Genomic DNA, 26,870 nt, shown 5'->3' with positions numbered 1-26,870 from the left:
ATATATATAGGTAATTAGGTCAGCTGTAATTATGTAGATAAAATATGTCTTAGAATTTTACTGTAGATGTTAGATTCAAATATTTTTCATGAGTGGTTTACCTGCACATTTGCGCTTATCATCTAAGCACCATGAAGTCCCACCGTACCTGGGGACTAGGTCTTTTGTGCCTATAATCTTCCAATATACCAAAGCTCATTAAATACGTAGTTCAAAGTAATTCAATCTTTTTTCCACATCTTGATATATTTATTAGGAAGACAATGAGAAAGAGAAAGCATTCTGTGACTGCCTGATGCCTGTGGGAACTAGCACTGCTCTATCTTTCATTCTCAATACCAAACTTGTGGACCTGGACTAAGGAGGTTTTAAGGTTGCAGCTTGGAACTTGTTCTATTTCTCTAAATTAATTTTCTCGTATATTATTAATGTACAGATGATGCATACACGTATGTGTATGCAATGCAGATATATATACGTATATGTGCATTTAGATCTGTTAGTTCATACAGTCGCTGTCTCAGTTCAGCTACTAGTTTCCGTTAAGAGCTCTGGTTTTTAGTTTTGTCAGGCATCACCATTTTCTAAGTGGGTTATCTCTTTAGAGAATTTCACAAATCATTCAGCAGGAGATGTCATTACATTTCAATCAATAGTGAAACTTGTGCCATGATCCCATTAGCAAAGGATCTTCCAGTGCCTCAAACCACATAAATTTGTATAAAGGACGGTCTGAAAAACAAATCTAATCTTGTTTATTGACAGGGCCCAATACTGAAAAAAGGGTCTCTTAACAAATCACTTAGCCAAAACGTTCTGCAGAAATAGTGCCACCTCCATGAAGGATCTTTTTAGGTTATTTGCTTCTGCTCTCTGGCTGCAATTCTAGTTTTTCACTCGGCAGCACCATCGTTATTTTCTCCACATCTAGCTTCTGCAGAGAAGCAGGGGAAAAAGAGAGAAAGTGTTTGTCATGAAATGGCTGCACTCCCCTTTCCCCGAGGCTGCCGACATTGTATCAGCAGAAATGAGCGAGCTGCTTCTCCCTCAGTTCCCTTCCACCGCTTCCATCCCACTTCGCCTGAGAGAGCCCCCCCGGAGGCTGCTGGAGCTCGGGCTTATTACTCAGAAATTCAGCGCTGTATTTTCTTCGTCCTTTGTACAGATGGAAAAACTGGGGAAAGGACAATCATACCCAAATGTGGGCAGAGAAAATCAGGAAGCCTGCAAGCTACAAACAGATGAATAACTAAACGCTTCACAGTACCCAGAACAAGCCTTGGCTTAGGAAAATGTGACTTTTGCCTATGGTCAAGCAAGCTCCTTCTGGATAGACTCATGAGCAGTTTCTGAATCAACCCTTTCCCTACTCACACACTCGGAGCAGTCTGGAGCATAATTATGGCTTTGGTTGCTTTTCTGAGGCCATTTTAACAAGCTTACATTAAGTTACCTGAAGATTTTTGTGGCAGAAAGAGACGTACAAGGTCAACTGCTTTTTCTCTTCTCAGACCTTTGTTCTCCATTACCATGCCTTAAATAGACACACTTCACTTCTGATTGCCTGAATTTGTACGGATCTGAAGCTGGTTTATTGACATATAAAAGACACTTCTTCTTTTACAGCCTTCATACGTAAAGGAAGCTTGGAGTCCTCAGTTTTGAAAGTCATCATGCTGAAAGCTCCATTCCTCATGCACGGTGGAGAGAGCAGCTCCTTCACTTCAAGGTGTGTTTTGCAGGGCTCTCACACCCTCCAAGCCGCTTCGCCGAACAGCGATGCCGCAAGCAAAAACAGTGCTGGTGATCAGCTCTGCTGCGGTCATGGAAAAGTTGCAGAAATAAGACAAAAATTTGTTCTTTGGGCTTTGCAACCAAGGAAATAGGTTATGCTTTTCTGCACACAGGCTGCTTTAAAGTTCAGAACAAACTCTGAAAGGAGTGCATATGATACGAGACTGGGAGTACCGAGAGTACCAGGAGTAACTCCAGATTTGCTGGTCATAACCCTGTGGGCAGGGTGGAAGATGGCTCCCAGCGTTGATCCACCAAATCACAACTAGTAGTGATCTCCATCTTTCCCTCAGACTGCTTCCCTGCTCTGGCTGGGAGACAGCTGGGAGCTTTGTGGCACCCACAGCCATCTTCTGCTTTCCCTCTCCCCCTCCCCATCACCACAGAAAAGCGCTAGTCCTTCTTTGTTGGTACGTTAGAAGAGACTGCTAGTAATCGGAGTCTGCAGCAAATAAAACACTCACGAACTGTGGAAATGTGGAGCCCCAGAAGGTCTCTGCAATCTTATGTACGCTGGAGTAGATCCACTGGCCATTAGGAAGCTAGTCCTGATTTACAGTTTGGAAAATCAGGTACAAATCTAGAGCCAAGCTCATATTTTATGTTAACAGTCGCTGTCACAAAAGTCTGACAACAACCACCAAACTCTTCTCATTCAAACAAAGTAGTCTGTCAATGACTTACAGTTTCAGTTAAAATGGCAAGAAGGCTTTTGAATATTGAAATCAGCACACATATTTGAAGCAGTATTTCTCAGTATTAAGCAAGAATCCATGGGATACTCTTTATTTTTTATTTAACACTCGGGGAACATATCCTAATTCAAAGTGATGATAAAAAATAAATAAAGTCTGAGGATACTTCGCTTGGTCTGAGAAACGCAGCACTCCAGAGGGCTGCTCTTGAATGCTCCTTCCTGTTACATTCGAACACCCGGTCTCCCCAGACTAACACCTTGTCACTGGCACTAACTGCTGATTGCTATTAAGGAAAAACAAAAGGCTAGATTTTATTATTCATAACAAGAAAAAAAAAAAACATATGGCGAGGAATCAAGGAGAACATTATTATGAAAGCATCATTTTAGACAGAATTTGTAACACGTTTGTCATACTGCAGACACAGTTATAAATATTAATATAACATTCACCGGGAAAAAAGGATCAGGACAACACTAGCAGCAGCTACTGAAAAACTTCAACGCTACACAAAACGTCACATGGCCCAAGCAGAAATTATTTGCCTGTGGTTCTTTCACAGAGATGTGCTAGGAGAGGTTTCCAGAGGAAAGAAACGTTCAGTGCCAGCAGAGGCAACAGCTGCTGAGAGGCAGGAGCGAGCTCTTCGCTTGAGCTGAGCACAAGGCTTTTCCAAAGGAATCTGTTTTCAGTGAAAGATTTGATTTCATTCAAATGGGAATCTTCTGGAGTTGTATTGGATTTCTTGGAGAGGCTCCGATTTTCACCATAGAATTCATTTATAAACATTTCCCCATGAAAATTAATTTTCCACAGGAGGCCTCGATGGAGAACTTGACTCTATCAGAGCCTGCACAAGCCTATGGAAGGAGGACCAAAAAGACGGGACCTTTCACTGGAAATTGAATAGCTTTCCCTTTTGCTTTTATATTTTTTGTTTGTTTTTTTTTCACCCAATTTATTCTTTACACTGTGTAGTGTTCCAGTCTGTGCCCTTCACTTCTGTGGCTTTGGGCAACTCACCCATAACCTTCTGTTCCTGCACACATTCTTTGTTATAATGTTATGAGAATGAAGGAAGAAAAAATGTATTAGCCCTGGGGTCAATTCAGAACAGATTAAAGTGTAGCAAAGAAAAATTTTAATGTTTGTATATAGATTACATAGCTAAAACGTTTAAATAGCGGTGCCTACTCAGTTATGGATTACAAGACCTACTGCTCCTATTCAGAAAAACAGGTGCTGTATATGGTCTGCCTAGTAAGTTGGTGCAGCCCACTAGAAGGATGGAGCCAAACGTTTTTCATTGTTTTATATTATCACTGGTTACATGGGCATCTGCTTTTAGATTCAAGAATTGCTAGTTCCTGTAGTTGCAGTCTGATTTCTATTCTTAAAACTAGAACCAGTTCTAATGCTCTGTTCCCAAAAACATTTCTCTGCTCTAGCTGGTCCTCGCTCACTTGCAACTTGCCCCTGTGCATTCTTCCGTTGCAAAGCATGCTCCTCACCAGCCAGGGTCCCTTGCAACAATTCTCACACATTTATTAAAATGTTTCTGTATTGCAGCCCATCAGCTTCAGAGTAACATAAAAGAGTGAGTAAGGCACTTTCAGAGCTATGTAAGCCCAAATTTCAGAGCTATGTAATTCCTCAGATTGTTTAGTGCTACACAGAGCTGAAAAATCCATCCTCATGATACCTAAGGTGAAAATGAGGCAACTGTTTTGTTTGGTTGGTTTTGTTTGCCTGAGGGTTTGTTGCCTTTTTTATTATTATTATTTCAATTCTATCTAACAAAGAGAATTGTGAGGCTCACAAATCTTGGTCTTTGGTCTACAAAGGTCTACAAAGACACAAATATGTTGTTCTTAAATAAAACTTCCTTTGACAAACTTGCTTCCCAGAACAAGACAGACTTTGACAAACTGAAGCAAGTCCCGTGGGAACACCAAGATGGCCACAGGGCCACAGCACATTGCGTGAAAGGAGATGTCAAGGAAAGGCTTGAGAAACCAATCAGGAAAATCACATTTTTGTCCTCAGCTACCTCATGTGAGGATACAGAAAAGACAGACAGACTATGCTTAGAAATGCATCAAGAAAAGACAAAAGGCAACAGCCAAGCTCCACCTGGGAAATCAGTTATGTATTAGAAAAAAATAGCAATAGCAGTAAACAGAAGAATAGGGCCAAGAGAGGTGATGGATCACCATCTTTGAACAAGGCCCCTAGCCTTGATTTAAGCCGACCCTGCTTTGAGCAGGGGAGTTAGACTAAGGAATCTTTCCAGAGGTCCCGTCCAGCCTACGCTGTGATGAAATAGAAAATTTTGCTGCAAAGAGCCATGGGAAGTAAGGTATTTTTAATTCTAATAACCAAAATATATACACAAGAATGTGTATTTTACATATACTACGAAAAAAATACTGCATTTCAAAATGCATTGACTGTGATAACAGAAGCAAATAGTCAGTAGTAAGGTTAAGTCGTTAATATTATGAAAAGCCACAATTTGCGTGTAAGTTGAAGCTAGAAGAAAGCTACAGAAGCTCAGTATTCAGAGACACAAATTCAAAGGACTTCACACTATCCAACTCATCTCAATTTCATTAAGTGATAAATAAGCCTGGACTGGCGCTCTCGACCTAGATTGTTATCTAGCACGTGCAAGCTTCAGATTCCTGTATTTACATTTACTACTTTGAGATATTAAACTGCAAGGTCAAAGTAAGTATTTTAGTTCTCGCAGCTGCAGCCTAGCTTCACTACAATTACATTAATTACTAGACCAAAATGTTGTTTTAAATTGTTCTTCATCTCAGGAAGTGTGAACACTGAACTAGCTGTAACAAACTTCTAACGTTTTCAAAATCAAAGATTCATTTCTACTTTAAAAATAATAAAACTCATAACAGAGGCTTAAAAACATCTTTATAAAATCTCCATAACACTTACAATAGTAAGAAAATGATTCTGGTTGCTAGTTTTTAGTAAATAGGAACAGCTTTGTGTCATCTGTGTTAAAGATGGTTATAACTACAGTTCACATTTCAGTATTAAAAGGTGGCCCAACAAACGTGTCAAGAAAAGCAGATTATTGCTGTTTCTCAACAAGTCCTTTTTAATAAGGACATGCTGCCTTGATAGACAAAGCACGTTTGACAGCCAGCTGAGACAGAAGGAAGGAGAGAAGTAATGATTTGCATGCCAAAGAACCTCTTCAATGATCACTTTATATTTGGCAACTGTACAATTAAACTGGTAAGATCAAAATCGTGTCATTCATTCCATCCGTCTCTTGAATGACGGTGCTGATCTTTTCAGAAGTTTGCTTGAAGTGACACAGGAAGGCAGAATCCGAGCAAGTTCTGGACTGCAGAAAGGAAGTCTGGTGCTTATCCTGTCACCTCTGACTATGAAAATAGTAGACGTTCTTTGAAATGTTTTTCAGCAGATCTGTCAGACCAATAGGTATGGCTGCGTAGAGAAAATAAAACACATACATAAGGGAAATGTGAAAATATCAAGTTTTGAATTCCTAATAAAATGAAATATGCCAACACTCAACTTCAAGAGGAGTCAAAAAGATCCATCATCCTTTTTGATCAGTTTTTAAACACATAAATCTCCTGAAGTCTACTTTTTGCGTACACAAACAGGCAATTAAAATTATAAAGAGGAAGAGCTTACAGCTGCTCACAGGATATCATTCACTGTTCATTTCAATAAGATTCTTTAACTTATGGTTCTAAGTTAACCTGCTGTATTCAGAGATAAAAGTACTTAGTTTATACATCAGAGCTTTAATGCTCTGCTGTACTTCATCCCACCCCACCAACAGGTAAAATACCTTTAGTACTATTTTATCAGTGAGGAGAAGCAAATAAATACTGGTGGCTACTCACCAATTGCTAGTGCAACTGGTTCTTCTCATACACAATTTTAGCTGAGATAGAAAACACTTCTGACTGGACTTAATTAAGTTCCAACAGATTTCAAGAAAAAAAACATCCCAGGACAGAAGAGTACACAAACATACTGTGTGACAGATGCTGTACATTAGATCTGGTCCCCTACCTCCTCTTTGTGCTTGCAAAATTCATCCTTCACGTGAAGGAGGCCAACCCCACCTGACTGCACAGGTTGCGATTTTCCTGATTGCAGTTTTCCTTTTTTCCTACTGCAGAACACTTACACAAGAATATTTTCCACAATGTATGCAGAGACGCTTCTCCTTATGTAAAAAAGATCCTGGTGTTGTAGTGCGCAGCCTTCCCAAGATACTGCTTTTCATTACAAGCATCCCAGGGGGCCCTAGCTGCCCTCCCATTGAAACTTCTGGGATCTGAAAGCTAGCCTCAAATGCTGTACAATCAAGCAAGAGCTAAGAGAAGTTCGGAGTGATTCCTAATGGTATTACAGCTGCACAGACATCCTTGACTGTGCTTTCTTGCGTGACATCCTGCTAAACCATCTTCCAACTGTGGAGTTCTCAAAAACACAATTATCCCAGTGTCTGCTGAAGCTAAGCAACAAATCCACTTCTGGTTTTGTAGTGATAAATTACTACATCCCATGCCCCCCAATCGAGATAGAACATTATTTCTGTATCAGTGAGTTCCATATAATTTCACCCTAAGCTGTCATAAAGAAACAAAAGCAAAGAAAAATTGTGCAGCTATGACCTGAGATTCTGCAAAAGCCACTGTGATAACTGATGCACTATTGTCACAGATGTGCTGCCAGCGTCTTCGTCCTACTATTTAGCCACACTAAATAAAAATAACGCACATGATCAGCTACAAAATTTCATTTTAAAAAAAAAAAGATTTCATCACCTGGCCATCAGAAGCATTCTGTTACTATTAACATGATAAAGTTATCTAGAATATCCCTCTGAAAAGTCAAATATTTCTCTTCATGTCAGCTATTTAGGTACCTTGACACTATCAGTTCTTCTGAAAAATGGAGAAATACATCAGAAACTATCTTGTACAATTCCAAAAAAGGCACCACGGTGCATATTTCTTGCCCCTTGCCTTTCAAAAGAGAATACAGTCTTCTCTACAACAGCCAGTGATGCAAAGTGGTACAGATCCTTAGCTAGGAAACACGCAGCTTAAGATAAAAATACCTGCAAGTATATTTCACATTTAACATGCTCAATTATACGGTGCATTTGATTTTATTTCAAAATGAACCAAATTCCATGCTACCACATTTCATTTATTCTGCTGAAATTCTTAAGCTATACAAGCATAAAAGGATACCAGTAAAGGTTAGTTTAGTTTATCAGTAAGGTCAGTTAGTTTATCAGTATCAATTTTAACAGCCCCTTAGGTGAGAAGTGACTTTTTCCCACGTGAGCAGTTGGTCAACCAATATTACAATTGCATATTGCAACACTGGAACGCTCTTAGTGTTCTTCAGTCTACTGCACTACAAATGAAATTTCATCATATCCACTATCACCAAGTTTTACTATACTTGAACATTCACGGAACAACTAGACCAAGGAAAAAACAGGACAAAGACAGACCACATTTTACAGTTGTACTGGCAATTATCACATCATGCCAAGAACTGTATCAAATACCTTTGGGGAAGGAAAGGGGAGTACTCTAAGACTTCCCCCGCATTTAAAAATAGAAATTGTTTTTTCCCCATCAAAAATCACACTTTGCAGTTAACTGCTTCATAATTTAAATTTCAGAGGAAAAGGGGAAAAGAGATCTAAGCTGCAGTTGACTTTGATATAAGCATTTCAGTCATATTAGAACAAACTTACAAATTCATGTACCCATACATCAATGTTGTGGCTGCTCAGGACTGATATTCATAGTCCTGTAGATTTCTTTGAGGAACAGCAAGGCAGTGTCTTCAGATGCCCTATGGAGTATTAAAAAAACAAAAAGTGTTAATTTGGTGCAGCCCATGTTCTAACTCTTGTAAAGCATACTTGATCCCATCCCAGCTCTCTAAACTGTCTGCATTACCTATCACCCTTGTCCCTCTCTTTTGGGACCGTGACACCTTACCTCTACCAAGTTCCTTTTTGAACTACAATTCTTCATCCATTTTACATCATCTCTGCTGTTACCCCCAGCCCGTGTGTTTACCTTTTACTAAGGCATTTTCCCCCACCTTGTCCTCCCTTCCACTTCTTATGCTCAAACGTGAAATTCCCCTCTCTATGCACTTCTTTGATGTTACTCACTTGTCTCAAATATCGTATCACTGTTTGCCTGCCACGGGCTCCTGAATATATTCCACCAGCTTGTCAAAACTTTCCTATTTTACTTACTCCACTGCATCTATCAGTCCAATGTCAAAATGCAGCTTTCTATCAGCACAATTCTACTGTTTCGCTCCTAACTGGCTGACACCTTCTTGTAAATGAGATAAATTAAATAAAAATAGCCAAGGCTGTAGTAAATATCCATAGCCATCTTCTCCTTCTTATTACCATCAAAAAAAAGGAATTTCTCAAATCATTTAAAGATTAATGTAATTCAAGTGCCATGTTTCCAAGTTGTTTTACCTCCCCTTCTTAAATGGGCAGGTTTTAACAAAATTCCAAAGCTGCAGGAGTTCTTAGATAATAACAACATTATTATCAAATATTAAAAATATGAAAATAATAAATTTTGGCATCAAAAATGGCAGGGGGCTTAGAACTAGATGATCTTCACGGTCCCTTCCAACCCAAGCCGTTCAATGATTCTATGAATAACATCTCATTGCTTTTAAAACGAATTATGTAGGGAGACAGCAAAGAAGATTTAGATGGTCAGAATTGTGATCCTCCAAATGTGAAGAACATTCACAGAGAACAACAGAATTAAACATGCAAGCTAAGGGTCTACAGACATTTTCCATAGTTGAATCTGGATATGGTAGTCACACTTCTTGATTGTCTCTGCTATTAAACAACCATGAAAACAAGTGAGCAGAGGGATCAACGTGGAAGCTCAATTCTCTGCAATGCACAGATTGATCTATTTAAGGCATTCCTCATCACCCTCCTCAAAACAAAACAAAACAAAAAAATCACAAATTTGGGTCATGAATTAAGAAAAAAAAAGATGAGGAGCCAGTTTTTAAAACCTGGAAATGATTGGCTGCCACCTGGTGGAATAAAGCTCCAATTCCTTCAACTCCACCTGTGAGACAGCACTGCCACCACTAGGTCACAGACTGCTCGGGGAGCTCTGCCAGAGCACAGTGCCCAACAGAACGGCAGCCTTGATACTGACCTCAATAAGCCCCTGCAGGTAACGCCTTCAAATTCTGTATTTTACCCTCTGAAAACGTTCCTACCTCTGAAAATTATTCACTATTGGAAATAAATACCTTAAAATAATTTTTTAAAAAATTAGAGCACCACTTGTACAGCACCTGCTTGGCTCAAAGAGACTGGTGTTTTGTTTACTTAAAGACAAAAAGTCACACACACACACACACACACACACACCCCTTCACCAGTATCATTTTTGTAGGTCAGCAACTGATATCCAAGCTCGTTCATTGCACATAAAAGGTGCGTTGCCATGTTGCCAAATACTGCTTTGAAAACGATAAAAGCTACATATTTTGAATTTTAAAGTTCAACAGACCTGTATGCAAACGTCTTGATGGCAAACAGGGCTATAGATTTGTTTACTTCGTGCTACCACACAATTTTATTTGAAATGAAACTAGCTAATCTAGTGACATCTAGGTGGGACGTCTTGAGACCAACATTCCTGGACAGTCAGTTTGCCTCCTTACTTGAATGTCTCAATCATACAATACTTGACCATCCACCGTGTAACAGATTTATCTTCAGTATGCTTGAATGGGAAGAAAATCTCTTCCAAACACGAGATTATTTCAGAATTAAGTGATGAGGACCTCATGTTCAATTGGACAGCCATCTTTTCAAAACATTTCAAATACTACAAAGACCCAGAAAAGTCAGGTCTCCTAAATCCCGTGGATACACTGACACCTGGAACAAGTCTGAAAACGGATTTGGTATAAAAACACAGCTATTTTTGTCAAAATGTACTCAAAGCATTAGAGCATAATTTCTGACATTTAAATACAGACAATTACATCAGAAAAGCAGTATTTATAGAATCATGCATATTTCTTCTTACCAGTAGCACAAATGGCTCTGTAAAGCAAAAAGGTACTCATTGAAGCTTTCTATTGGCTTTTCTTGTAGAACATAGTCAATGCGACGTCCTCCATTCAGCATTCCAACTTTCACTGAAAAATCCTCATCTTTTGGAGGGTCTGGACTTTCAGTGATCTTTTCAGCTACAATTACAGATTTTAAGATTTCAACTACTTTCAACCACAACCTGCTTGATTATAATCAAGACATATCACTCATTTTCCCCATTATAATTTCCAAGTGCTTGCAATAGCACAAATTTAACTGACTAGCACATCACTGCAGAATTCAGAAATCTACTGGAGCTATAAGCTAATTTCTCTCATAGCAGTTTAAACAGAGTTTGAAGAACAGCCCACATAAAGGAACCACATAAAGGAACAGCTAAACCATTTAAAAAATAAACCTCACTGTTTGTACAGAGACTGATCCAGTCACTCCACAAATAAATGTTTTGAAATTTTATAGAAATATATATATGTTTACAACCTGCTAGAGCAGAGTCAATCATTATCCTCAACTTCAACCGAAGGTATGCTTTTTTTTCCTTTGTAAGTATAGACAAAGCCAGCGTTATTAAACATTGACAGGTAATTCACAACCAGGAAGCCTGCTTTTATTATAACCAGGGACAGCATTTATATCTGACCCATGCAGATTTTCCTCAATGCCATTTTTTCCCTTGTTAGAGAATGTACTTAGTGCTTCTCAACTCATCCCATAACTCAGCAGAAGATTACTAAAGAGAATAAATCCCAGAAATAAATATTAATTTGTATTAAATTGCCCCGGGAGGAAAGAAAACAATTGATCTGGAAACTTGCCAGATCAAAACTTTTATTCTGGAAAGTTGAAAGGTTAAACAAACTCAAGCTCTTCAATAAAAGTTGACAATATTTCCTTTCCTAAAAGAGGAAAAAAAAAAGGTGTGGGGGGGAATCTTACATTTAATATTAATACTCCAAAAACACGTAGGCTTCCTTTATAGAGACAGGAAAACAAGTATCAAACAAGAGCTAGGATACTCAAGTTTCTATTAATTTGAGAACAATAAACTATAAAACCATAAATGTGCCCACATACCTTCTACCACCTGCTTTTCTTCTTCCTCTTTAATTTGGTTAGCTACTTTCTCCAGTTCTGCTTGTAGCTGAGTTGAAGATGTATGAGCACGTGCAAATTCATTAAGAGTCTGCCACGCACTCTTCAAAGAACTAATAAAACCCTGTTTCAGATCAGATCCCATACGAGAGAGAGAGTCTTTCAACTCTGAAAAGAACACCACAGTAAAAGGAATTAAAAACTTAAACTAAAACCAGAATGATTAAACTCCATTCAACAAACATCCCAATTATTAGGAGAACCAGACCTGCTGTGTCATGAACGTGAGTTTCTTGCATCTCTATTCCATTGAAAAAGATTAGATGAAATATAATTAATGCATGATTAATTTCTCACTGTATGGGTCACTGAGTTAACGCTGTCATAGGAAACAGGCCAACAGCAGGCTCTGAAGGGTCCACAACAATATCTACCCCCGCCAATCCCTCAACACAACCACCCACCACAAGCCCTGCTGACACCCATACTAGGTACACTCCAAGTACAGAGGGACCAGTCGCAAGCTCCAGCAGAGCAGAACAGAAGTGCTGCCAATGACTTAGTAGTGAATTTTCAGAAGCACTCCAGGGCAACTCTAGCCTGTAATTCTGCTACAGTTCAGTAAATGTGTCAGCAGCAACTTTAGGTGCCATTCAATACTGGTGGCACTTGCACAATGGCTCTGAACTTCCACAGCAGTGACAGTCAAATAAACAGCAAAGTTGACTTTCCTTATGTAAGTATGCAAAATTTAAATCACTTTCTTCTGATGTGTACTCAACGAGCAACAAATACCCAATCCCTGTCCACCAAGCCATGGAACTGCCTTTTTCATCAACATTTCCAATACTGAAAAGACTGGTTAAACATCTCACGGAGGTCGTTTGGAACAAGGTAAAAACCATAGTAAATTTAGTTTCTGTTTCTCATATTCTCAGAAATTAAGGAGAACAGAACAAGTGATCATGGAGATATATCCAGGAACACTCACCAGCCTCTTGAAATTTTGCAATATTCTAATGCATCAAATGAGTAAGTTAGGAGTGAGAGACATATATTAAATAAGTTTTCTTTTTACCTAGATGAAGTCTTTTTCTGCCTTTATGATGTGGAATAAGAACTGGTTTTAAATCCAAGTCTTCAATGATCATTGGTTCTAACCTGTAAGCTACTGGATCCAGCTGTTAAGGAACAACAGATTGACATTTAGTTACCTTAGAATTTATTCTAACCAACTTATTCTACCAACTTGTCACTGTTTAATTCCTAAACAAGACAGGACAGAAGAGGACAAATGTAATGCATTTACAGATTTCTTTATTTTTATTTTTTTTACATTTCCCAGAAGCAATCTAGAAACTAAGAAAAGTCCTGTAAATGGCTCAAACACAAACACTTTCAATCTATTCTTGAAGATTTTGTAAATTAATGAAAAAAATGTTGTTTAAACTCCAAAATGAACAGGACAAATATCATCAAGATATCCACAGGTATGGAACTTATAAGCCAAAACTATTTCATTTTTTCTGTAAAGATGACAAATATCTGGAATATATGTTCCAGACAGGTCTTTTGAGAAATGTACATGGGGGAAAGGAGGTATAATGCTGAGAGGTTTTAACTTAGTATTCTGTATTGTTGTCTGCATCAGCTAAAATCGAATCTCAAAATTACTGCTTACTCACTGGATGATAAATATTGAAGAAACCCTTGCAGGTCGGAAGCCTGTAGTTTTCATCAATCTTTTCCAGTCCTCGCACAGTAAGGAACACACCAATAGGAGAACCAAGAGCAAAGAAAATATCCGGTTCAAAGTCCAATGCATTGTAAACTACTGAAACCTACCAGACAAAAGTTAGACAAATAATCTCTCAGCACTGCGAGCTCATTAATAACATGCTTAGCTAAGAATTATCAAATCATTCACATATTCACAGTACCTCCAGGAGGTTTCAGCTGCACTGCTGCCCCCGCATACTAATACTATAGCACTAGTACATTTTAACATTATAATATTAAAATGCTTTTCTTAAAAAAAATCTAACTACAAAATATAGAGATCTAGATATATAAACATTAAGAAATAAATTTTTAGAAAAGTTTATTTGAACAGGAAGCATTCAAGGCTTGATTTCAGAGTTAAGTTTGAGGTAAAGTCAAATATAACATCATATATAGACCAATTTAGGCTACTATGTTAAATACACAGCCACAGAGCCCTTCAGTGTCATGGCATTCACAGACGTGATTTTGGAACAGAATCCATTTTGCTGCTGAAAGTTAAAAATAATTGTACTGGCATCCTTGTTATAGTTTTGTTTTTCAGTAATCTAACCTACGGTCCCAGCCCCCCCTCCCACCAAAGGGTAAAGTTCCACGTAAACATCCCTTGATCATTGCGCAAGAGTTAAGTAGCAGGAAGTCATCAAAAACTTTAAATAAATAAATAAAGAAGGACAACATGGTTTCAGAGTAATCATTTCCATCTATGTAGTCTCACCTGGCCAGTTCCAACTTCAAAATACTCATAGTCAATATTCACAGAAGAAACAGACGCACCAACTGGGAGCCTCCTCTTCGAGTGCTGCTGACCTGATTCCGACGGGGAAATAGAAGTAACTGTCTCTTTTGCCTTCTGGGAAGCTTCCTGAGTTTGGAGGGTGGCAGCCAGTACTGCTTTCTTTTCTGCTGCTGCTTTCTTTTGTTCCTTTTGAGACAGGTTTTAGAATCAGAAAAAAAAAATAAAAAGAAAAAAAACTTTTTTTCCACAATTATCAAAATTCCTCTAACATTTTCATGATGCTAAAAATCGTGTTAAAGAACAGAAGCTACTCCACAGTGAGAAGTTACCTTTGCTTAACAACTCCTTATTTCACTCCTAAAAAATGCATTTACCTGCTTGGTTGCTCTGTCTTTTACAAAATTGGCTATTTTCTTTCGTGGTCCAAGAGGTATCCCCATTTCTTTCAGGTCATCGATTGTGCACATCAGCTTAAGAAAAAAAAATACATAAAGTATACTTTATAACTTTTCTAGTAACATATATTATTCCTCATTATCAAATCAATTTGTTATATCATTTTATAAAGCTACAGTCAGGCATTGATTATCTTTCCTTTGCAACTATTTTCATTCCTGATGGTACACTAAACAAAAAAGCAAACAAAAACAACAAAACCCACTACATCTGCACCCTATCAATCCCCAGAAGTCAACTGAGCATTACTGTACCAGGGACTCCATGTCAATTCGCTCCTTTTCAAACGTGCTTGCGTAGTCTGACAAACTAAGCATTTCCAGAGTCTTCTGCAAAGTAGGAACATCATCGTCTATTTCAGGCTCACAAAGGTCATCACCAGAAGTAGTAATTGAGGAGCCCAAGGAACTGGTATCTTCAGTCATCTTAACGGGACAACACAGAAAGAGAGTCACATCATTGGACAGTGAAAAGCCAATATGCAGCAATAAATGCAAATTTAATTACTTTATCTTAAAAACATTATAAAATAAGATTTGTTAATTTAAGCTCATTTTTGGTAAAGGATACAGATTTTTCTACTAGACGAGCAAAATATATATTTTGAAATTACTAAGAGAGGCTAGAGGTTTCTTGAGCTTTCCAACACTCAAAACGATTTATTTATTTTTAATGATCAAACAACTGGTTACCGCATCAAGCTTGACAACGGATAAAATTCTTTCTTACAAATCTCCCCTACCATTCACATACTGTGAAGACCAAGTTACATGTCCGCATGGGTCAAAGCTGATGTTCAAGACCAAATCCCATAATTGGTCTACTTGGAACTTCAGAGAGATGCAAACAGCTTGTACTGATACTTGACAATGTTTACAAAATGGCACGTTACTGTTAACATGTCAAAATGCACTGTCAGAACCCACAACAGTGTTCCAGCTAATAAAGTCTAACAACGTAAGAAAGAGATGCTGGAAGTATCAGATCTATTTGACTTGAAAGACTAGATGCAAGTTACCTGTTTATCATGAATAGCCATATCCTTTACAGTCCCATTAAGACCAGAGAAAGCCCCAGTATTTACTGATGACGCCAAGTCCTTCTGGTTAGACAATATGTCAAATAAAATTAAGGAACCTGGAAACAGGAATTAAAGTTCCTTTAAGAAACATTTCAGATTTTCCTGTCCCTAAGTACAAAGCACGGTTTATACGCAGTGATAACAGCAATGTATGTAGACTGATCAAGAGATCAATACACTGTCAATCAACACACACAGGAATATGATCATTCTCCGCAAAAAGCACACAAAATCTGCTCATGTGTAATAGCTTTATGCAGTTGCCAGTATTAAACTACCTTTCCTTAACCATCCTAGACTGCTTACCAAACTGGAAGAAAAGTCCCAGCCCAAACCCAGATAAATGGCTTTACTTTTACTGAGGAGGTTGCCCACCTCACATGACACCAGATAACCCATCAATTTTTAAACACAAATTAGACATTAAGTCTTTGTGAAGAAAACTAATGCAGGGACAAATATACACGTATCCAGGAAGTATGAACTCACAAAGCTTTATAAACATAGCTATTGAGTGGTGCTTTAGTTAGCAGTTAATTTTTAGTTTGCAGTATTCTGGAAGACAGTCACAGCCTATCAGCTAACTTTAGTCTTATGCTTAACAGAGGATCCAATTTCCGTAGTGTATGAATGATGGTTTTATCCCCAAAATAAGTTTTCTAAATAATTACCTAAGCTGTGTCCAGCCACAGAGACTCCCCCTTTGAAGTCTGGGTTGCGACTCATGAAAAGTGCATACAAACGGTTCATTTCCATCCCTACTTTGTCCACAATCGTCTGACAGTAGGTGGGGCTGTTGTAAAACAGGATGTCGAGGAGTGTCTCATTGGTGAAGTGGCGCAGCCGTCCAATGCTCGGCAAAGTGATTTTTTTAATGTTCCTAGTAACACAGAAGCATTAGAGGCATGATTGTCTTTAAAGAAACGCAGTATGTTGTTAACTTTTGAAACAACAGGTGGGAAAGCTGCAGTCTAAATACCACAGATATGTTCTTTACAGACATTTTAAAAATCATATAGTTTTCTGGCCTGATTGCATGTTCATACATCAGTGCACTCCACTGATAGAACGTATTTGATAAAGATATGGCTCCCTCTCCCCACCCTCCTTGCTGAATGGATGCCTGAAATAATCTCTTCTCTCTTTGAACGTTGCTGTCACAGGGAAGTTTTGTGAGAAGACTGGTAAGAGAAGTGGAAAAGAACTCAAAAATTAAAGATGAAAGGAAGTATGAGAGGGGAAGAGAAGGGGTGAATGGGGTGAAAGTCATGATGATTTGCAAGTTGGAATTCATGTTAATATTGAAGTAGAAATATTCCACATCTTCCCAGCTTTCCCTATACTTCACATCAAAGTGTCAATTACAAAACAATTTGTGATTCTTTTTGTGACCCGGTCATCTAGCCTAACAAGCGTATTAACTTCTCTATTTACTTCTCTGAGACAATCAACAATGTACTCACCTGTCTACACCTGTTGCATCTCCATGCAGAGAGCTATGCCAGTGAACTGGGAGGAATTCCACCCTGCTCACTTTACGTTCCTCTAAAGATTTCTTGAAGTGAGTCTGTAACAACTTCAGAGAAACAGTCCTAAAATCATCAACTGTAGAGAAGCAAAGTCATGAAAATCCAGTGGTAGCAGTGCTCAAGTAACACACAATTACAGGTATTCTCTTCCACCCCTCTCCCAGTTTCAACAAACAATCAAAATAGAAATAAAGGAAATGACAAAGTGGCAAAACTTTTGCAAATATTATTTCTCTAGCTATAAGAAAGTTTTTTTTGTCTTTTTAGTGAGCTTCTATTTAAACCACAAGAAAATGCATTTTAACTTCATGACCAGACATGGCCTTCTTAATTCACTCAATTGTCCTAAAGTATATTACAAACAAACAACAACAACCAAACAAACAATGACAAAAAACCACCACTCTGCAAGTCTAATACTGAGGAACTCATAGCAGCAATGAAAGCTGGAAGCCTGACAAAACAAATTCTACTTTTGGAAAATAACTGGGGAAAAAAAAACTACCAGAAATTGAACTTAACAGTAAAGACTTTTTTTTTTAAGATATGTTTATACGCATAAGAGATTACTTTTAAACAGTTAAGAATAAAACTGCCAGTTAAACAAGGAAACACTTACCACATTCAACAATGCTTCTAAATCTCAAGTCACATACAGGACCTATGCCGTGAACCATAAATACTAGATGGTCAATTTGGGCCATTTCTCCTGGAAAGAGAGAAAAGGAAAGATTCAGAGTGCCAACATTTACTGCAGCAGTGAAGCTTGGAATCAAGCTACCTTACTTGCTCTATAACACCTATTGCATAGCATGGGGTCAGGAAACCATGCAGCCCACAAGACTGCTTTGATCAGAAAACGCCACCAAATAACCTCATGCAAGCAGCTCAGATGGAAGGAGCAACCTTAATCTTTAGGCTCTAGACACAAACAGTACATTGCTGCTCCACCCGCTCCAGTCCAACTTCTAAACTGAACTTAACTGACAGCTGAAGCTGCAGACCCCCACACACTACCCACATACCATCGGGAATGTCATCGAGGTCATCATCAATTCCACGTTTTACTACCCTTGGTCTTGCCTGACCATCTTGAGTGGTGCCCCATTCATCTGGCGTGGCAGAAGGCTGGAACTGAACTATGACCTGAAAGAGAACACATTTTCCAATTATAAATACAAAAGACATATGATTTGTGTTGGTAGTCTAAAAGCATTGTGTGCTTTAACATGCTTTGTTTCATTGCTTGACTTGCAGATGAAGCTCAAATGATTTCTTCAGCTACCACACATGAAGAAAAAAGTGTTACAAAACCTGATGGATTATTCCATACAGCTTCCTCTAAACTAGACTCCGAAATAACAGAGACAATTTTCATTAATTTGAAAAGCAACCACATGACAAAGTAACCACTAGCTGAAGATGCTGGCCTGCTCAGTGATTCTGAACAATTTTAATTCCTCAGGCAGGTATTATTCAGGCTCCTCCTTCCAGGACTCCAGTGCCCACTGTTCCTTAGCAGATGACTATTTTTTGTGAAGAAGCTGACCACTACTTACAACTATCTCAAGGCGAAAATTGAGCAGTGCTTTTCACGGAAGAAAAACACTTGAAATAACCTGGAAACACTAGAAAGCAATGAATTCCGTAGCCTCACTGTTCATAAGACTTAAGCTGACTCTGTACAGTCTGACACTAAGTGGCTTAAGTGCTTCTTCTCTAGGGTTATTACTGGATGAAATTTCTAAACCTACGTTAATGTGTGGTTAATGTAGGAGCAACCCTGATTTTTTATTTTCATATTCATTTATTACTGCATCTGTGATAAGGGAACAGTTAACAACACTAGTCAATAAGGCTGAAGTCCACAGTTTAATCACAAGAGACCACCAGCAGAGCATTTATAGTACATACATAAAAAAAAAGCTTTAAAGTTATTCTAGAATCATAGAATATCCCGAGTTGGAAGGGACCCACAAGGATCATCACGTCTAACTCCTATTCTACTTTCTCAAGGCCTAAAAATAGCTGCAGTGGAAGACTTCTCATGACTTAGATACGCAAAGTAATTTCCTTATAGTTAGATTAACGCCCTTCCCCACATGAAAGCTCTGTGTTTTAATTACCGCCCATTTGGTACAGACTGTCTGAGGTTAAAGTAATTTAAATTGCCTCCTGTTTGCTGCCAGTTATGCTTAGTAAGTATTTCAACTAATCTACACCCTTTTTCTTTCTAGATTTCAGAAAGCATTTCATTTTAATCCTGTGACAGCACACTGAAGCAAGCAGCAGTTGTTTCTATAAGCATTATCATCTTTAATACACACATATTCAAAACAATAAGCAAGTAAATTTCAAGCAAGACTAACACCACGTTCACTTCATGCTCTATTCCACGTGTGCATTCACCCCGATTAATTCTGTGAGAACCAATTGCCAGAACCTATTACCTTGGGATTATGCATAACAATTGTCTCCCCATTTGGAAATTCAAGTCGACGGTGCCATTGATTTGTAGTTACAGCCCTTTTATATTCTGCCTGCAACAGAAAACAAGTTACATGAAATCAGCATGCCTTCTCAGACAGATTACTCTTTGCCCCTGTGTATTATCTGTAACGTTAAGGTCATAATTTACATAGTTTTATTTATTCTAAAGTGTCACAGATGAAGCACTACACAAGCTGATTTTAGGCAAGAGCACTGCAAGACCTGCACGTAAGAAATGCAGGTTTCTACTCCACTTTCCAGGACTTGCTTACTTATGTTCCAGAAAGCACAATTGGGAAATCATTGTAGTGAAACAAAAGGAGGTAATTCTAAGGTCACAAACACAAAGTACTTCCAAGTCCTTCATGAAGTTTATGCAAAAGTCATACTAACCTCTAGCTTATCACTAAAATCCTCAGTGTAAGGAATAAAGCGGCTGTCCTTGTCTCCCTTGTAAAACCACATGCACCGTCTCACTTCAGAAGGCTCTTCATCCCAGTAGACAGCTTTCCTCATTCTGTCATACAGGTACACATCGTAGCGTCCCCCGTCAGTGCTCAGGACCACGCTCTCAGGATCAGGCTGGACTGTGACACAAAAGCCACGCTCAGTTACAATCCTAACATACGCACTCTTTTTTTTTCTCTTCCTCGATAATAACCCATTAAGACAGATATTTCTGTTGTGGAAGAGAAGTTTCAGAATCTCAGGCAACCAACGTGTAGCTATTAAAATGCTTCTATGTGCTCTGTACGTCCATGGACGTGTACAAACACATACACAAGCTTTAAATGACTCTCAAATCATCACATTTACTCCAGTGTTGGCAGAGTTTAACAAAAAAGGAGTGAGAAAATGGTAAGTAGTACATGTGAAAGCATGATATCAATTAGGGATGTACATCTTCACACTGACAGCATCGAGCAACAGATAATTTGCCACAATTTATTCACAGTAAGTGTCACAAAATACATCTTCGAGATATACGCTAACATTACTCCTTACTGCCATGTCATTCTTTCATATGCAAGTGACATTAGAATCTTCCGTCTAGTTTCTTTCGCTCACCTCTGAGGATACAATTAAAATGTTCATAACCTACCAGAATTGTAGACTTCCTCTAGTTTTGCAGAATCCAGAAGGCTGAACGGCATCCATACTTGCTTGTCCTCCACCTCCTTGCAGTAGAACCAGTGCGGCTGAACTGGCTCGTACTGGTTCTGAAGCAGAACAGGAGGTGCCTGGAGCAGTGGACCCGCCGGCCTGGGAGCTGGGAGCTGCGACTGAGGCTGTGGAAACTGAAAATACATTGTTAGTCCCTCAACCTTACACGGTTGCTTTTTTACATAACTGATTTATCTTTTGATAGGCATTCTGAGCATTTATTTCTAACATATTTCCCAAAAACTTTACCTTTTAATCAAAAAATGGTACAGACAAGTTGTCCACTGTTATGTTGTTGAAAACTTACATGTTACCAATCAATGGATGTGAATTTTCTTCCCACCTATACTGTTGAAAGCTGTTACAGTCTAGCACCTTAAAGACAGTAACATGTAAAATATCCTCTTATGCTTTCAAAACTCAGGCTGACCTTACACCTGACAGCCACCAGATCTGACAATGAAAACAGATTACATTTAAATAATTAATGAGAAGAACATATTTCATGTTTTTGCTTAAAGAATAATCGATTTTAACAAGGACTGCTCTCAGTAATAGCTCTCTTCCTGCAAAACGATCAGGAAATGCAGACTTTATAAACTTCAGTGTAGCATCAGTGATCCAAGTAACTGATTTTGAAAGGGCTATAATTTACACAGTGCTGATGGCATACAAATTGTACAAACATCTCATTACAATTAACTGCAAGAGATGTCAGCAGTAAAAACTGCTTTGGTCAATACATTCAAATAAGCAAACATAACGAACAATACATAAAATCAAGCAGAAAGAAGCCCTGAAATTCTTTTAAACTCCAGGTTGTTCAGGTTTTGCTGCCTTTGCTATGTTTATTGCCGCTATATAACCTTTCTGTTCCTTACTTGCAATAGCAGCAAGAAAGCTCAGGCAAAATATAAACAATTTTTGTCATCTTGTTTTATGAAGAACTTGTCAGGTTATTATGTGTTACTAACACATTCACATTACTCTAACAGTGATATTATGAAGGCAATAAAGGATGGAGATTAATACTTTACATCACACACAATCCTTGACCGGTGTGTTTCAAAGAGCTTGCTGATAATTTGCGTGACTTGGACCATAACTTCAAAAAGCACCGGCTTCACCAGCAAAATCAGCTTGAAAAGGTATTTTCAGCTGATATTTTGTGAGAGCTTAATGATCTGATTTACATCAGAGGCACAAACAATGAACTAGCACAGCCGAAACAGCAGCAAAGTGTGGTAACAGACTGGAACAAGCAACAGAACTTCATAACCTGGCTTTGTTCCTGAAGTCAGAGGCTCACATATCTACAGCACCAGGGTACATCACTTCAAGGATTGGGATGTTTTCCTAAACCAATAGTTCCAGGCTAGTTCCTGTTAAAAGATTTTGCTATAGGAAATAATTCAAGACTCTTCTGGTCTTTTTTTTTCCCATTTGCTGTGTTTTTGTTGTTGTTGCTTTTTCCATTTTGGGGAGTGGGGTGGGTTTGGGGAATCTTTACGGCAATTCAGACAGGAAAGCATCTGAAATTGTTATATTCTGGTTCCACCGTGTGAGGAACAAGCTCCTTACCTGCGTCAATGACCCTGGAGGTGTCTGGTACATCTGGACAGGTGGTACAGAGGACGGCGGGTGAGCAGCCTGGCCTGGTGCAGGACTCTGCTGCAGCTGCGGCGGAGTAAGGTAGGGGTTAGCTCTGCTGCTCAGGGTGGTGTGGCGGTAAGGGTTATACCCCTGCGGAGACGTGCCGTGGGGAAGAGCAGAAACATTTGCAGGTGGGGGACCACTCTGCTGAGGAGTCTGGTAAGCCGCCAATCCCCCCTGTGAAGTAGGTGGTGCACCGTAAGAGGCCTGGGACTTGGGAACGTGCGGTGAGAAGGCATTTTGCCCATCCTGTGGCCCAGACCCAAGTGGAAGTGAAGTTGGAGGCCTGGAGAAGGCCGGTGCTCCAGCAGGCGGTGCAACAGTTGTTAGGGGTGGCTGTCCAATGCTTCCAAAGGGATCACTGCTGCTAGGTACTTGAGAGAAATAGTTGAAAGTCTGTGGTGGATTCGGGCTCGCAGTGGTCTGACCCAAGAAGCTGTCCTCTTCACCAACGTCTGCAGAATCATCTGCAAAAACAACAAGAAAAAGATCACTAGAGATGTCCTGAGAGGTTCAAACCAGTCAGTATACGTGGACAAAATGTTCTGTAACATTATCAGCTATTTCCAAAACTTGACTGGACCCCATAAAGCCAAAAGAATTACAAATCTTAGATATCCTTGGCGATTAAATGTGCCATAACGTGAACACAAAAGCTGACAAGTCTTCAAGAACATTGAAAACAGACCTCAAAAGTCATTGAGTACATACATACAAAGCAACAAAAAGTAAAAGTTTGAAGTAAGAGGCCAAAGTATGACTCAAGTCAGGACCTTCACAAGCCACTTTAGCAAAGAACCCTGCTTCCAGGGCACTAAAATCCCTTTCAATCTCCCTTATACCTATCAAATGCAAAAGCAGCTTTGGTTCATTTCCTCTTACCATGACAACAGTGACTAAGCATAAGACTTTATGCTATAATTTTTAGACTTCCAAGATCTAATTCAAAACTAGGTCTTAAATCCCAAACAGACCATGCCTATCGGTTATGGCTCTTCATGGATTAAGGCCATTCTTACCTGACCCTTCAGCAAACCTCTCACAAGGTTTCCCACTTGACTTGCAAGGTGGCCAAAATTCATCACTCCAAGTCATTTGATGAGTGAGACTTATTCCAGTTCTGTCTAAAAATCCTACTCTAGACTGGCACAAGAGGTAAATCTCTGGAGCAGAAAATTAAGGCCCCATCCTGCATAATTACAGGAGAGGGCTTGGAATTGTGCAAGGCCATGACTGGCCTTTCGCATCACAACAAAGTACTTCAACCAGCTCCTGGACAATTAGTTTTCTGCAGTGACCCAGTAGCACCTGGAAAGGCAAGGGGTTCGATGGTCTCACAATAAACTGAGTTGGACCTGGGGTGATGTGAGTGTTGCTGCCTGCCGGCTGAGGGAACAGCACCTTGCAAGCAGCCAGTGCAATTTACAGAAATCCTAAGTGTTGTCACTGCTCTGGCAGTCAAATAATCCCCAGGCAGTGGGGATGAAACCACTGAGCTACCATTGCTTCCCTGCTACTCAGTCCCCAGCCGAAGAGAGAGACCAAACACCTCTGCAGCCACAAGTGGCCAATAACAAACGTCTTCATCTGCAGCCAACAGGAATACAGAGTATCAAGGGAGCAGGGGGGAATCTACAGAGCAGTCTCCCTGGGAAGCTGCAGCTCTAATTAATTAACAAGAAAAGCTGTAGCTGCCATGACTGAAATGCACTATTTTAACCATCTTTTATTTAGCTGTCTTCTCAGATGGCATCAATTTCAGGCAAGCATCACCCATACTTATTTTCTCTTACTTTCACCTGTGGTGTTTTATGCCACTTTGAGGAACAAACCCCCAGATGCCTGTAGGTGAATCATCCTGTGCAGAACATTAAAGCCATTTATAAGCAATGACCATTAGAAATTCAAGCCTCTGGATCACCTCCCAGCTACAAGCAGAATAGCCATTTGGACTTAGCAAAGGGTCTTATTTTCACGATTAGAAGTTTCTTCTTCCCTTCGTATTTCATAAACACTGTGGAATAGAGAGAAGCAAACCGCATACCTCACTGCCAATTCTCCACTTTCCAAAATAACCGGTAGCGGAGCAGGCAATTCATCTCACTGCAATGTCAGATCACAGCAAACACAGCAACGTGCTGAGGAGTTTTCACGGCCTTTACCACATACACATTCATGAACAATCTAAATTTCAATTAGGTTTCAGAAATTCAGTCAAACCGTACATTTCCTAGAAAAATGGGGTTGACAACAACTGTATATATACATGTACAGGCTCACAGTTTTCAGACACCACATTACTTTCTGCATTGCTTTTTTGCTAATCTGCAAAACCTACATTGAAACATATGCATAGACTGGCAGAAAAAGCACTTAATTCAAATGAAAAAATAAAATCCCGTGAATCTACAGCTTTGTCATCCAGGGCAGTATTCATCTCCTACGCAGGAGTCTTCCTTCATCGGTGACTGTGCGACAGCCGCCTGTACGCCCCTCACAGATGGTACCTCGTCACTCGCAGACTGCCACTCGACAATCACAGGTGGCAGAAGTCCACTTCCTCGTTGGCAGCGCTCCTCTCATCCTACACTGAGGATGTTGGTTACTTTGTCTGCATTTGAACCAGAGAATGTGTCTTCTCTCCTCAAACTGCACAGCCCAAAGCACATAATACTCCTCAAGATACAACAGATTAACACACAGCTTCCTAACGTCAGCTCTCAGGTGGATGGCAAACAACTCCTGAGACCAATCCCCATTACAATTTAGGACTCAAACCCTAGGGCTTGTTCCTTCCTGTTTCTAACTGTGATGCAAGATGCAAACTGCTCCACGCAGCCAGATCCTATGAGAGCTGGCTAGACAAAGGGCGCAGGCAAGGGACCACAGAAGTAGAACATAACAGGAAGGGGGCCTTTCTTGAATAAATACAGGATGTGGCATAACCTCGGTAGACCTTTAGCATGGGAACTCACTCCGGTTGCAAGACCATGGACCTGCATCCAACCAAAACTTAAGTGAAATGGAGAGCACACAGTTAATCACGCCTTATTACAGAAATCCTATCAACAGATTTTCTCCCAAGCTAGTCTTCAGGAAGCTGCCACATCAATGTCATCCACGCAAAGCTACCTTCCAGCCTTGTCATTTAAAACTACAACTATAAACAACTTGTATTTGCATGAAAATATACGTAAGTACTGAACAAATGGCATTAGTAAATGCATCAGCTAGGTACCTCAAGTAAGTAGGAATAATATTCTAATGCTTCTCTTCCCTCTCTCCCCCAGAAAACGTAGATCTAAAGAACGTTTTGAAGCCACACTTGGCAAATATTTGTTAAGCCTACAGAGACGTATTCCATTTATTTCCTGATACATTAGTTCTTACCTTATTTAAGGTAAGACAGCGTTGAAATGGAGGCTTGGATTTTGGACTCAATACGTACCGATCCAATGACATTTAAAATAATTAACGTCTAGATGCATTTCCACTGCTTGGGGGTTTGATCCCTAAGCTGACACCCAGACTCACACCTAGAGAAATCCGTTCCTTTACCTGCGGCTGTCCGAGCACAGGGTGCTAAGCTGTACGTGCACGTCTCTGAATTAGCACGAAGGCCTCAGAAGAAAAGGCTGATACAGGCCGTGGCTAAATTAGCAAGGAAATTCGAGGTACCTGCTTAACACCTTATAATCCCACAGGGAAAAGAGAAGGTCACACGGGAGAGGCGATTTCCCTTAAAACACGACCTCGGAGCGCTGTCAGTACAGGAGCACGGGCAGCTTCCAGAGGCTGCTGCACGCCCCCGGCAAGGAAATGAGGAGGAAGAGGAGGAGGAAGAGAAGAAAGAGAAGGAGGAGCAGGGACCCCTCTCGCCCCCCCGGGCCCCCCCCCCGGTCGCGGCCCCCCGGTCCCCCCCCCCCCCCCGCCGGCACCAAGCAGCCCCATTCCCCCCTCACCCCCCTGCCGCTTACCCGCTGCCAGCAAAGCGGGGCCCGGCGGCGCGGCCGGGGCCTGGCTGACGGGGATGAAAGGCACGGTGAAGTTGAACTCGGTGGCGGAGGAGGAGAAGAGGAGGTTGGTGCCGCCACCAGCCCCGGGCTTCGCTGCCGCCATGGCTGCGCCCCGGCCACGTCCCTTCCCTGTCACCGCCCGGCCCCTTCCGCCCGCCCCTGCCCGCCTCTAAGATGGCGGCCGCGGGCCGGGCGCGGCGGGA

The 26,870-nt window shown here is 40.1% G+C and overlaps 1 protein-coding gene across 3 annotated transcripts; it reads right to left on the bottom strand.

The window, feature by feature from the left end:
- Positions 1–3,566: 3,566 nt before the first annotated feature.
- On the bottom strand, positions 3,567–26,850 carry SEC23IP (SEC23 interacting protein). Of its 3 annotated transcripts, none has more exons than XM_035330813.1 (19): positions 26,629–26,850; positions 22,580–23,118; positions 20,937–21,132; positions 20,228–20,421; positions 19,795–19,884; positions 18,370–18,490; positions 17,964–18,053; positions 17,279–17,420; positions 16,487–16,695; positions 15,753–15,871; positions 14,989–15,159; positions 14,653–14,748; positions 14,258–14,464; positions 13,443–13,598; positions 12,836–12,938; positions 11,740–11,925; positions 10,637–10,799; positions 8,296–8,384; positions 3,567–5,972 (listed from the first exon to the last, which is right to left on the bottom strand). In XM_035330813.1, the coding sequence occupies exons 1-18, from the start codon at positions 26,768–26,770 to the stop codon at positions 8,303–8,305; spliced, it is 3,006 nt and encodes a 1,001-aa protein (XP_035186704.1). In that variant the 5' UTR covers positions 26,771–26,850; the 3' UTR covers positions 3,567–5,972; positions 8,296–8,302. The 3 variants fall into 3 exon arrangements, with proteins under 3 accessions (XP_035186704.1, XP_035186705.1, XP_035186703.1); XM_035330814.1 differs by having other exon boundaries at positions 8,284–8,384; positions 20,937–21,123; XM_035330812.1 differs by having other exon boundaries at positions 8,284–8,384; positions 26,629–26,849.
- Positions 26,851–26,870: the final 20 nt, after the last annotated feature.

The sequence above is a fragment of the Oxyura jamaicensis genome, chromosome 6 (genome assembly GCF_011077185.1).
Source record: "Oxyura jamaicensis isolate SHBP4307 breed ruddy duck chromosome 6, BPBGC_Ojam_1.0, whole genome shotgun sequence".
In the NCBI taxonomy this organism is placed as follows: domain Eukaryota; kingdom Metazoa; phylum Chordata; class Aves; order Anseriformes; family Anatidae; genus Oxyura; species Oxyura jamaicensis.
The sequence above is the reverse complement of the archived record's forward strand: the minus strand, read 5'-3'. Positions and strand labels throughout refer to the sequence as shown.